The sequence below is a fragment of the Equus quagga genome, chromosome 6 (genome assembly GCF_021613505.1).
Source record: "Equus quagga isolate Etosha38 chromosome 6, UCLA_HA_Equagga_1.0, whole genome shotgun sequence".
NCBI classification, from domain to species: Eukaryota; Metazoa; Chordata; class Mammalia; order Perissodactyla; family Equidae; genus Equus; species Equus quagga.
Genome location: NC_060272.1, coordinates 79723537 through 79737064, shown reverse-complemented (window position 1 = coordinate 79737064; position 13528 = coordinate 79723537). Strand labels below are relative to the sequence as shown.

At 37.1% G+C, this 13528-nt stretch overlaps 1 protein-coding gene across 1 annotated transcript in view; it reads right to left on the bottom strand.

Moving 5' to 3' along the window:
• The window catches only part of MICU2 (mitochondrial calcium uptake 2), a 132498-nt gene extending 119954 nt beyond the window's left edge, over positions 1-12544 (bottom strand). Inside the window, exon 1 of the mRNA XM_046664499.1 lies at positions 12290-12544. Coding sequence (XP_046520455.1) covers positions 12290-12499 — 210 coding nt within the window. The 5' untranslated portion in view covers positions 12500-12544. The remainder of the gene's footprint in view (positions 1-12289) is intronic.
• Positions 12545-13528: the final 984 nt, after the last annotated feature.

Below are 13528 nucleotides of genomic sequence, written 5' to 3'. Positions count from 1 at the left end.
TATATGTGAAAAGGTGTGTATGCACTTTTTGAGAGAGAGTATATAACTTTTATCACATTCTCAAACAGATTCACAACCTATTCAAAGATTAAGAAAATGACAAAGATGAATCAGTAAACATGAGTGATAACAGGGTAAAATACGAGTAAAATAAAATGCTCCAATTTTAAATATTGCTCATATTAGAACAGTGTATATAGTTAATTAACTTTAAATAACTGAGATGAATATCTGACTTAATCCATTTTCAACATATGGCTGTAGAGGTCTCTTAAAAAAAAAGGCTTCCCCGACAGGACTAAGTATAAAATGAGAAATCTATTAATTCCAGGTCCTTTAAAAATGTCTTACATTTTCCGCTAGCTAAAGCAGATTAATTAAAATAAAGAATATACAGGGGCCAGCCTGGTGGCGCAGTGGTTAAGTGCACATGTACCACTTGGGGGGCCTGGGGTTCACCGGTTCAGATCCTGGGTGTGGACATGGCACTGCTTGGCATGCCATGCTGTGGTAGGTGTCCCACATATAAAGTGGAGGAAGATGGGCATGGATGTTAGCTCAGGGCCAGTCTTCCTCAGTGAAAAGAGGAGGATTGGCAGCAGTTAGCTCAAGGCTAACCTTCCTTAAATAAAATAAAATAAAAAAATAAAGAATATACAATTGCTGGCAGCCAGAATAAAGCAAAGTACTAAATGACATCACCGCTGTACAAAATTTTCAAATAAAAGCTTGGTCCTAATAAAATCTTATATGTATATCTGCACAATTCTTTCTTTAAAAATTGAGGTATAATTGACATGAAATATGATAATACACAATTCTGATTTTTGTATCACTGTATCTTTTCACTGATGTGGTGCCAAAGCCACTAGGCTTGCCTTCTCCAAACCAGGCACTATTCCATAGAAGGAAGCAGTCACCACACTACGCATAATAAATACTTACAGCTTTTAGCAGAGAAATAAAGAGAAATATGGATGAGAAGAGATTGGAGAGCAAGGATATAGGGGGAAGAGAAAGTCTCCAAAAGGGCTCACTTTCACTATAAAGACCCTATTTGGAACCACCATAATTATTTAACTTCAGAACTATTAACTTTATTTCTATAATATCAAAGAACAGTGCTTTAATACATTAATGTTGTCTTGTAAGGTTTTAAGTTAAATGAAAACCTTCCCACTCAAGATATAACACCCAAAACTTTAACAGTGACTAGTCTTTTCAAGCCATGGTAGAGGGAAGATGGTTTTTACATGCTTTTTTTCCTAAATTTTCTAAAATATACAAATATTTCAGGAAGAAAAAACACTAACATAAATAATTTTTAAGAATCAAGAAACAGCCAACAGCTCCAACTCCCTTTCTAATATATTTCAAGGATTTCAATATCCATAATAAAACAGTATTTCTTTAGTGTTTCAAGAAGCAATCTTTTCATGACTGTAATTTAAGGTGAATATGATGATTGCCTAATGGCCAAGTATACTAGTGGAACACAAAGTCCTAATTTAAAAACAAAACAGTAGCAGTGTTAACTAAATAAGTCAATCACAAATAAAATAAGATAAAAGTTTTTAAAAGAGAAAAGTGTGTCTCTGGCTCAAACTACTGATTGTCCTCTTTCTATTGCAATGGTTTTCTGGTTAAATCCCAGTGTTTCCTTATAAGCCATCTTTTCTGGCTTGCCATTAAAGTATCTTAAACATGGTATGTCTGACACTAAGAACTACTAGGAGAGAAGTCTTTCATATTATACTTCCACGTGTGCAGGACTGATAATTAGATGGGCTTTTAGGAGGCTCAGCTGTTCATTGTTTGTCCTTTGCAGTATGCAGTCACAGCGATGGGGAATGCACTGAAGCAACCCATTCAAAGCAGTACTCTACCATAAGAGTAAGCTGCTGACCTGGACTTTGGTCCTGGAGCAATTCCAAGCATTCCAGAACTCCCCAGGACTGTGGGTTTGAAAACCCACATATTAGGGATCTGCTTCTGATTTGAGCTGGTTCTTAACTGGGCAATTATGACCAAATTAAACTGAAAAAAACTTTGTCTTTAAAACACTTGATAGTGTGATTTAATCTCTTGGTATTTACACTGCACACACACACAAACATAGAAATCAACCCATCTATAATTTCTTACTATGTATAATCTTCTAATTGTGTATACTAGCAAATGAGAAGAATGATTTGAGATTCCCAAACAGCAGATTACTAAGTCAATCATATTTTGCTCTGGAATATCTAGAACAATTTGTGGAAAAACACTGTGCTTTCCTATTTGAGGTTCATTTTGCCTAATTTTAAAAATGGTTTGCAGGGCACATAACAGCTAAACGATGAGAGACTGAGGAAGGAGATGCCTGGAACTGTAATATGTAACAGGAAACACTTAAGGTATAAAGTTTCTAGTACATAACAGATAAATTATACAATATACATGTGGATAAACAAGACTTCATAAGGCCATATTTCTTAATTAACAGTAATCACAACTTTTATTCTACATACCACACATTCAGGGAACTTTCATACATGTCAATGAAAATTTTCTACACAGACCAGGCTGTACTTAAATATATGATTCACTTAAATATATGAGTCATTAAATATTATTTCTATAATAAATATTGAAATTATTTATACTTTAACAATCTTATTTATGGTTAGGTTATTAAGAGAATATATTCTCCACTGGTTTACTTTATCAAATTTTTACCACTTTTTAAACTATAACTTTTAAATTCATATACTACTACTATTGATGGCTTAGGATATTTTTGTGCACTGCTGTAATTCATAAAACTCCAAAATTCAAAGTAACAAAAGCATTAATTTGTATACATTATCTACTAGAACACATGTTTTATAGAATAAGAGCAAACAGTAATTTTTTACTCAGGTTCAGCTAAACAAATATAGTTGCAAAAGGAAAGATTAAAAATACACTTCTGCTTTTATATTACAATTTGTTTTTCTTTCTTTCTTGGCCCCCCCAGAAAAGCACCTCCACAGATTTACAGTAGGATATATAAGTACTGTCCTTCTATTATACAAGGAAGGAAAGTAGACAACCTCTCATTCACACAGGACAAATAGCTATGCCAAAAGCAAAAATTACATCTAATTACAGGGTATAACTCTGTCATCTTTCTTTTCATAATCTAGCCATTTATACACTTTGATTTTTGACTTCCATTTGAGTTTATTAACATCAAAGCTTTGTCATCACTTATCTGTTTCTAGAGACATTTTCACCTGAGGCAATGAAGTATAAAAACGTCTTTACATTCTTGCTTTACTGTTGCAAGAAAGCTTTAGCTTTCATTGGGGTTACAATGTTTCATGGTTATTAAACTTCTGTATGTTGCTGTAAAGTTTACCACCGTTGGCATAACAATTTTACAAGCACTATCATTAAATGCAACGCACTGAAAATACACTCCAATCCAAGTACATTCCAGTAAGTTCTAGCTTTACCCATTGCCAATGTCTTATCAATGTCTTCCCCAGCCGTTCACAAAAATAATCACCACAATACTATGAACGACTTGAAATAAAAGCAAGCAACGTTAATTTAATTTTATAAATTGTTTAGGGCTCTCATAACAAATGAAAATAGCTTCATTGTATTAATTACATTATTGGGGTTTTAAAAATATTTATTGACATGCAATAAAAAAAGAGAGTCCTACATCTAATGAAACTTGCAAATTCACTTCCCAGGTTAATATATTTGTTTGACTGTTTAAACATGATGATACACATTCCTTGCTTTTATTTATTTAAAATCTGCGACCATTTGTTTCAGTCAGGTTGTACTCACAAAATATAAGTTCAAACTTGAATTTAAATATCAAAGAAAATCTTTAACGTTCTCTTAGATTTTTAATAATTTTTAAATTCAATGCCATGATGCAATATATTACTCATGTTAAACTCACAATACTGTCAAAAATCGTAATACTGTTAAAAAAGAGACAATAGATCCAAAATGCAGTCACTTGTACTAAACCTTACACAGCAAACTAAGACTTCATACCTAACTTAACAGCAGTTTCAGCCTCTCCCAGGAGTGAAATTTTAAACCAATATCAGTCTGGAATTTCCGATCAATACTAGCGAAGTCATCTGCATGACAGACACCTATTCTTCCCCCAAAGAAATGGAACCTTGTCTGAAATAATCCGTCTTTTGTTCCCTTGTCCCACTCTCTTCTGCCTATAAAAGCCGTCCATTTTGTGTGGCTTCTTGGAGCTCCTTTCTACTTGCTAGATGGGATGTTGCCCAGATTCATGAATTGTCAAAGTCAATTAGATCTTCAAATTTACTCAGTTGAATTTTTTTTTAACAATACCAAGGTTTCTTAAAAATAATCTGTTAGATAATACTTTGAGCAACACTGGAAAAATCCACCAAAAGAAAGTCATTAGAAGTTTGTGGCAATGAGTCCTATATTCATCATAAGCTCTCATTCTTCATGATCTCTAACATGGCCTACGTTTCTCTGATTTTACCTCCTAATTTTCCAGAGCCGTTCAAATCAGATTCTTTTGGCTTTTTCTTTTTTTTTTTTAATAGGAGGAAAGTGTGGAATTGCATCTATAGCCAGAAATAACCATACCCTCTACTTTCATGCCTGTTACAATGGAAGAAGAATCTTTGTTACTATCAAAGACAGTGCATGGAATACAATATTCTGCCATGTTTTCCTTGACAAAAGCCTCAAAATCCAAATTCCAGGTAGGTTATAAAAATAAATAAAACATAAGATTCAAGACTTTTAAGTCAGCCTGGATATTTATTTAGAGAGACCTCTAAAACTTACTTATTAACCCTCAAACGAAGTAGTTTATCTACCATGATTTGAGAACAATGACAAAATAGCATCTTCTTCTGACCACTCTTAGCCTGTTCTACCTTTCTTGATCCTGCCCTGAGCACTGGGAAATAAGTTTCTGATCTGAGCGAAACCTTCTCTTTTCATGTTTCTTTGAGAGGTACTTCCACGCCCATGATTTCTCTTTTTCTAAAGACTAAGGTTTTGTCAAGCAATATATGTATCTCAATTTAAGTGATGAAAATGTAGCCAAACTCTCACATTCTCAGGCAATGACAACTAGGTCATGAATGTCACCTGGCCAAAAGGGGTTTTAAGACACCACTGACTCTAAGATGTATCCTGATTTCAGATATGCTAAAATGTTAGAAAAAGAAAAAGTCTCCTAGAATGAATGAAATGTAAGTACAAGAGTGCTGTGATACTCTAATTCCACTTTAATGTTAAGAATTTCTTAAGTTATTTGATATTTTAACAAATTATCTTTAAATATTTGGCAAATGCTATGAATCAGAACATAAAATATAGTTTCTGAGCTTAAAGGCTAATAATGCTGTTAATGAGGCTATATATTAGATACACTCATAAGAAAATGCAAATGCTAATTAATGGCACAAACCAAAATTGAAAAGTTAAACAAAGGAGATATTAAAGTAGGCTTCATGGAGATCATCTCCACGGATATAATTAGGATGGTCAGAGGAGGGAATTCCTACTTACTAGCAGGAATTGATAAAACAGAAACTGAAAATTACATGGATGTCAAAAATTTAAAATTATAGGCATGAAAAACTAGCTCTGAGAAGAAAGCATCAGAAAGTTTGTAAGACCTAGTGCTGTTTTGTAATCCAAGTTTTTAATAGATTAATATTGCTGCAGTCTGCCTTAAACAACACTCAATCATAATCTAAGGCAGGGTACGATTAAAAGGCAAAATATTAGTTTAGAAATACGAATCAAGAAGGTCACTATATGGGATCTAAATACAAAATCACACCTACACACACGTTATCTCTAAGAGATGTTCTCATATAAGGCATTTTATCATGCCAAGATATTTACATGGATCTATCTTAAAAGTGCTTTTTCTCTAAGTTCTTTTTACTTAAATAAAAGCAAATAAAAACATCAAGAGACATGAAAACATATTTATAAAACGCTAATAATGATTAGATGAGAAATGATTAAAATTAGACCTGATGACGAAATCACAACCACAATTACACAAGAAAGTAACTTTACTCAGAAAATAATACATTATCTTAATTTACATAATAACTTTCCTCTCAGAAGATCAAGGTGATTCTCCCACACATTGAGTTACATTTTCATAAACCATGAAAGCCTAAGTTTCCTAAAGTATAGTTTTAAAATATGTGCTTTCTGGGGCCAGCCTGGTAGCGTAGCAGTTAAGTTCGCATGTTCTGCTTTGGCAGCCCAAGGTTCACCGGTTCGGATCCTGGGCACAGACATATGCACCACTTATCAAGCCATGCTGTGGCAGGTGTCCCACATATAAAAGTAGAGGAGGACGGGCATGGATGTTAGCTCAGGGCCAGTCTTCCTCAGCAAAAAGAGGAGGACTGGTGGCAGGTGTTAGCTCAGGGGCAATCTTCCTCACTAATAAAAAAAAAATAAAACTACCAAGTGATCCAGCAATCCTACTCCTGGGTATACATCTAAAGGAAATGAGATCAGTATCTTGAAAAGTTACCCCATGTTCATAGCAGTATTATTTAGCCAAGATGTAGAAACAACCTGTGTCCATCGATGGATGAATGGACAAAAAAGATGTGATACATATGCCCACACTCATGTGATGGAACATTATTCACCCCTGGAAAAGGAAATCTTGACATTTCCAATAACACGGATGATCCTGGAGAACATTATGCTAAGTGAAATAAGTCAGATACAGAAAGACAAATACTACATGATCTCAATTATATGTGACATTTAAAATAGTCAAACTCATGGAAGAACAGAGTAGAATGATGGTTGCCAGGGGTTGGGGGAAATGGGGAGATGTTGGTCAAAGGATATAAAGTTTCAGTTATGCAGGAAGAATAAGTCCTGGAGATCTAATGTAGAGCATGGTGACTATAATAATACTGTATGTACTGTATAATTGAAATTTGTTAAGAGGGTAGATCTTAAGTATCCACCCCACACACGCACACACACACATTTGGTAACTATGCGAGGTGACGGATATGTTAATTAGCTTGATTATGGTGATCATTTCACAATGTATACATATAACATCAAGTTGTACACTTTAAATATACACAATTTTTATTTGTCAATTATATTTCAATAAAGCTGGAGGATAAATAAAGTAAAAAATCCTTCCAGGAATGCTGCTAAAAATCTGGGAATGGGAGAAACTTACATTCTCCTTTCTTCCTCCCCTGGCATCACTTTCATCAAGTGCTACCTCTACTTAAACCACAGGAACCTTGTGTAACTCTGTCCAAGCATCTGTGAATATCCTAGACTTTACTAAAGCCTGGATAGGAGATGGGGGAGATCAAAAGGTAAAACAGAATTCAGCCTTTCCAATCCTGTCCATCCCTCTCCCTTCCGTTTCTATGCCCAGAGGTCCCTAGATGCTCCAATTCTTCTGCTTCTATTATGCAAAGCAGCCTTCCCTCATCTTTAAAGCATGAGCCAGTCACATTCAGGTTCTTAGGGGGCTTACTCTCTACCAGAAACACTTACGTAAACCAAAACCATTCTCTCCCTAGGAGGAATTTTGGCCAGTTTTTTTTTTTTTTTTTTAAAGATTGCATCTGAGCTAACATCTGTTGCCAATCTTTTTTTTTCTTCTTCTTCTTCTCCCCAAAGTCCCCCCAGTACATAGCTGGATATTCTAGTTGCAGGTCCTTCTAACTGTCCTTGGCCAGTTTTAAGATGCAGATTGTTATATTTGTATCTTCGGTGAGTGCAATCAATATTATACAAAGTGTTTATCAAGCATTTAGTTACATTACCAAAATATAGTGTTTATTAATATAGTCGATTTTTGCCATATGTCAGGATTATTTTCCAAATTTAAAAATAATTGGCTTGCAGTTTACAAGTTGAAGCATCTAAATAATTGGGAAAAAAATGCAACTTATTTTATTTAAATTCTAAAATTAATTTGGGTATTTTAATGTGATTGCTTCAGGACAAAAGCTTGCTGTATAAAGACAAATATAAATCTTAATAGCCACAACTAGAAGGACCCACAAGGAAGAATATACAACTATGTACCAGGGGGCTTTGGGGAGAAAAAGGAAAAAAAATAAAATCTAAAAAATATATATATATAAATGTTAATAATACGAATTAAAAACTAAATCTCATACACAGTAACAGGTGACATGGACCCATCATTAAACTTTTGAGATAAAGGTATACCTATTATTATTACATTATAGGTTTCATCAATATTCACCCATTCAATAAGTATTTACCACACCTCCTATGCATGAGACTCTTGTCTAGGCTCTTGGGACACAGCAGAAAAGAGTAAGGTTTCTTAATTACTTATGTTTTCTACTGGGAATATGCTATGACATGTCTCTGTGACTCTAAGTGTGTAACTGAGTATACACTGGACGTTTAGTAACTTAGCTGATTCTCAACATTTCTAGATATTGCTTGTCGATTATTTCTATAAATGCCAAACCAAAGTTAGACAAGGTCACTTTGTTATAAAGTGCAGTTCATTCACTCGCTCTTTGGATACTAAACATTTATTGTGTGACTGTGATTGTTTTAGGCACTTAAGAATACAGAGATGAAAAAGACAAGTGGCCATTCTGGCAGGGAAAGACAAAAAAAAACAAGCAGACAAAAAATAATTTCAGAGAGTGATAAGGTCTAGGAAAGAAAAAAAATTATTAAATGTTAACAGAGGAAAGAATTCCAAAGATTTATGAATACAAACATAAACAAACATCAAAGTGAATCTAAAGTCTATGAATCTACATAATAAAGAATTCAGATTTATTCAGAATAAAGAACATTTATACATCATTATGGACTAGGTTATGCAAAATAATTTTACTTAAAAATTTTTTTTAAATGTAGTGGACAAATTTTTCATTAAAAAACAAATGAAAAAAATCTTATTATGAAGTCAGGGAAACATACAACATCCAATGTCATATATAATTTGGAAATTGATATATAAGGCCAAAAAGTACAAAAATTTAGAGAATTAAATATTCATACAATTAGCAAATGAGTAAGAACAAATAAAATATTATCAATGTTGCCAATTGTGAACTATATTGTTTTTGATGTTTATGTTTCTTTTTTTTTCTTTCCAGTTTTAGGTCTTATTACAATCATTTGTAACACCAATGGTTCAGAAAAGCTTTTAGTTTGATCTTACATGCTGTTGAGTTACTTAGTGATATGAAGATTTGTTTGTTTTCATCAGTTTTGGTTTACTAATATATTATTTCTAGCTTATAATAACAAAACACAATAATAGCTATAAAACTTTTATTAGTGAAATTCCTGCAGGAAGAAAATAATTTTGCTATTGCAACTCTAAAACTCTCTCACTCCTAACTGCTTTCCCCAATGAAATAATTTTTTAAATTTGTAAGATATCAAGGCTGATTAAGAACGCAGCTATCCCTATAAAGCAGAATGAATGAAATAATAGAATAATTTTGTTTATCTTCTCCTTTCTATCACTTCTTATCTGATTTTACTATGCCTCAACCAAATATAATAATGTTGTAAAGGGAATAACAGTAAAATCTTAGAATAGTTTTCAAACATTCTAAAGTGTTTCAGAAGAAGCCGTTTACATAAAACTAACTGATATGCTGACATGCTCTAAAGCAAGTTCCCTAAGGCTGTCTGTAGGAGGCAATACTGTGATCCAGTTGTAATCACTAAACAGCTTTTGAAACAATACAATTACATTTTACATAAGACTTCTGCAACTCAATCTTTGCAAATTTATCTTCTAAATGTCTTTCCAATTCACCCACTAATTAGCCATCATCAACTCTCTCCTGAATACTGCAACAGCTCCCTAACTCCAAGTTTCCATCATTCCCTTCACTAAAGTCTCAATACTCTTTCCAAGGGTCAAAGCCAAATTTGTGATATAGTAATATACGTAATCCTTTATGCATTAAATAACATGATATGGTGGCGGTTTAGTAAATACTCTACTTTCAAAGAAGTGATACTTTGAGACATCTGTAACAACTGTAATATAATAGGGAAAAACGAGATTTCTTTTCTATTGATGACAAAGTCAGTTGCTGTTACTACTACTACTGTAGCTTGTTGCCTACATTCATAATTGAAAAAATGTTAAATTGTAGGTCAGTGAAAACAAAAATATAACCTTTTACCTAAGTTCATAGACTCCCCGAATTCTATGTCTGGGTTTTTTGGGGTCTATGAGGGTTAAGAACCCCTACAATGGGGGCCAGCCCAGTGGCATAGTGGTTAAGTTCACGTGCTCTTCAGGCCAGGAGTTTGCAGGTTTGGATCCTAGGTTGTAGGAGCTCACCTACACACCACTCAGCAAGCCATGCTGTGGCAGCATCCCACATACAAAATAGAGGAAGACTGGCACAGATGTTAGCTCATCTAACATAAAAAGACAAAAAGAAAGAACCCCTACAATGGCTCCCTGCAGTCCTCAAGATAAAAATTTGTTCATGCGCTTAAGGGGTGCTTCATGATCTGATTCCCTGACACCACTCAGCCCTGGTTTGAGCCTTATCTTTTGTAGCTCACATTCTACTGAGTCAAACTCTTAGCTTCACACCTTTGCAATGCTATTGCCTTTGCCTGCAATATTCTTCCCATTCTGTTTGCTCAGCAAACTCCTAAGCATCCTACAGGTATCAGTTTACCTATCATTGCTTCAGGAAACCAAGGTTGTGTTAGGTGCTCTTTCAGCCTGCTCCTGTAGCACCCAGCACTTACTACCCCATCACAGCATTTACTTCACTGTATTAAAATTGCCCTCCTTAATTAAACTGTAACCACTTGAACTGTGTCTCAAATCCCTACTCCTTGCATACTGCCTTGCACAGAGCAGGCACTTTGATAACTGTGGAAGGCGGAAAGGAAAGAAACAAGGGAAAGTCCAATTTATTTGCTGTTTCATGATCATGAACTCTACCCTTAATCCTGATTGACCCTCACAAATGCAAGCGTTGATCACAATGGGAACCAGAAAGTGTAGGGTTCAAGTGATATAAATTCACAATTTTTACTGGGAAAATCACTTAGTGTGATGAAATGACAAAACCTAAAAATGTGGATTTTATTCTAGGCAGAATGAGGCGCTAACGGTTTCTGAAGAAGGGTACATTATGTGGTTCAAGTGATACTCTTGGGAAGATCAACCTAAGGATCCTAAATGGGAATTAAGAGGTTGAGAAGAGAGGCAGAGAAACCAACGATGAATAATAAATTGAATTGCTTGACACAAGATTAACGAACAAAAATGCTACGAAACATTAGAAGATACATCCTTCCACTTGTGACTATAAATGGTATGAGGATGGGGGAGAGTGACTGCACGTATTATCTATGCAGCATCTTAATTTAACACAACAAAAAACACCATTTGTCAATACTGAATTTTAATCCACAAGGCCTGCCTTCCTCCCTTTTGTTGTATCTTGACTGCTCCTTACGTTTTTCATTAGAAAGGTATAATGTAAATCTAACCGAAAAAGAATAAGATACTCCTTTTAATTTTCAAAAAAACTTCACACAAAAAACTTAAATGTCCATAAAGTATTTTAAAAGTAGTACTCTTTTCTCAAATTTGCAAATATTTTATGTGGCAATTTTCTACTGAACTAGGGAACTTGACCTTCACTTTTAAACACATGTAGGTTTTGGAAGAAACATCTTGTGCTTAGTACTTACAGCCCCCTGAAGCATTAAAGTTTATGATCACGTACTAACGTTCCTTACAATTGATTATAGTATCTAGAAATTATCAACCGGTTAATTTTTATGACTGACATTTTTATGATTAAAAAACAAGCCACCTGTTCGGACACCTTCCCCAGGCTCGGGAAACGCCCTAGCTGCGGGGCCCACCCCGCGCGTGGCGGGGAACTGCACGCACAGCGGGCGCAGCTCGGGGCGCCGCGCGCGGCGGGGAGCGAGGGAGCAGGTCAGCGCCGGAGAAACGAGCCGGGAGCGAGCGCGGCGCGCAGACACGCCCCCGCCCGACGCCCCCGCCGCGTCGCCGGCGGTCCCAGGGGAGGCTGACTGGCGCTGGCCTCCAGCGTCCCCGCGGGTGCGGGGGCGCGGCGAGCGAGGGGCAGCTGTCGGGGGTCTTGAGCGCGCGCCCTCCCCTGGCTCTGAAGGACCGCCGGCTCCCGACCCCTCCCCACACCGGGCGTCTGCGAGGGAAGGAGACTCGCTGGGGCTAGCGGAAAGGGCCGTCCCCTACCTGTGCGAAGACGGTGAGGCTGCCCTCGGGGGCCGCGACAGTAGCGCGGCCGTGGTACCATGCCACTCCTGCTCCTGCCAGGGCCACGCCGGCCACTGCCGCCGCCACGGGCCCGGGACTGGGCAAGGCCCGCCGGCCGGCGGCGACTCCGCGCCGCAGTCTTCCGCCCCAGGCCGCCAGCCGAGAGCCTCTAGCCGCAGCTGCCGCCATCTTTGCGGAAGCGCCCCATCGCCGCGCCCCGCACCGCCGCCGCTTCCCACGACCCGAGCGCTCCCGCGCGGCCGCGGATCTCGCGAGCCCAGGGCGGCTTTCGCCCCGCCTCCCGAGCCTGCGTCCTGTATCCGAAAGCCGGGCGAAGTTCGCAGCGGCGGGAGGGGGCTCGGTTTAGGGCATGGGTTCTGCTGCAGGACGAACGGGCTAACTGGGAAACGGTGCGAACGCTACCGGAACAGGGCCCCCGGTTGAAGACAGCGTGGACCCCCTATTGTGTAGGAAGGCTCCACCTTTTCCGTAGGGGCCGTGTGTCACCCAGTGGGTCACCGGTGGGCGACCTAAGCACCTCTGATAATTGTGGTAACGTGTGTAGTTTGCCTGTCCGATGGGCAGGATCTTAAGAGTGGAATCTCATCCCTAAAGTGGTTGAGGTGTGGAACTGAAAAAGTCTGCATATTCCTGAAAATTAGATTTGCTCTAAATTCCACAAGCGTACCTATATTAAAAATTTCTTAAAGCTGTTTGTATCATGTTAGTCGGAAATCTACATAAGCTGCAGATACTTTCTCACAGGCCCTTTAAAAGGATAGCAGTTAATTCGCCCAGCCTCTGGTAAAAAACCCTTGTTAAAAAATGTGTTCCCCTATTTGTCTCACTTTAACAGCTAGGCAAACTTTTTTTAAATTTATTTTTTAATTGTGTTAAAATATACATAATTACCATTTTTAACCATTTTTAAGTGTACGTTTCACTGGCATTAAGTCTGTTAACATAGTGCAACCATCACCACTGTCCATCTCTAGAATTTTATCTTGCAAAACTGGCAACAGCAAAAAAATAATGTCTTCCTCATCTATCTTGTTCATGCTTCGTAGTCTCATATTCTTGACTGCTCTCTCACTTTTGTTGAATTATATTCTATCCCAGCCTTCTAATTTTGATGAAGTATTTTCTTGTGAACACCCAGATAGAGCCGCTCTATTTCAGGTGTCGACGAAAATAATCCATAACCAATCTATAAATGAA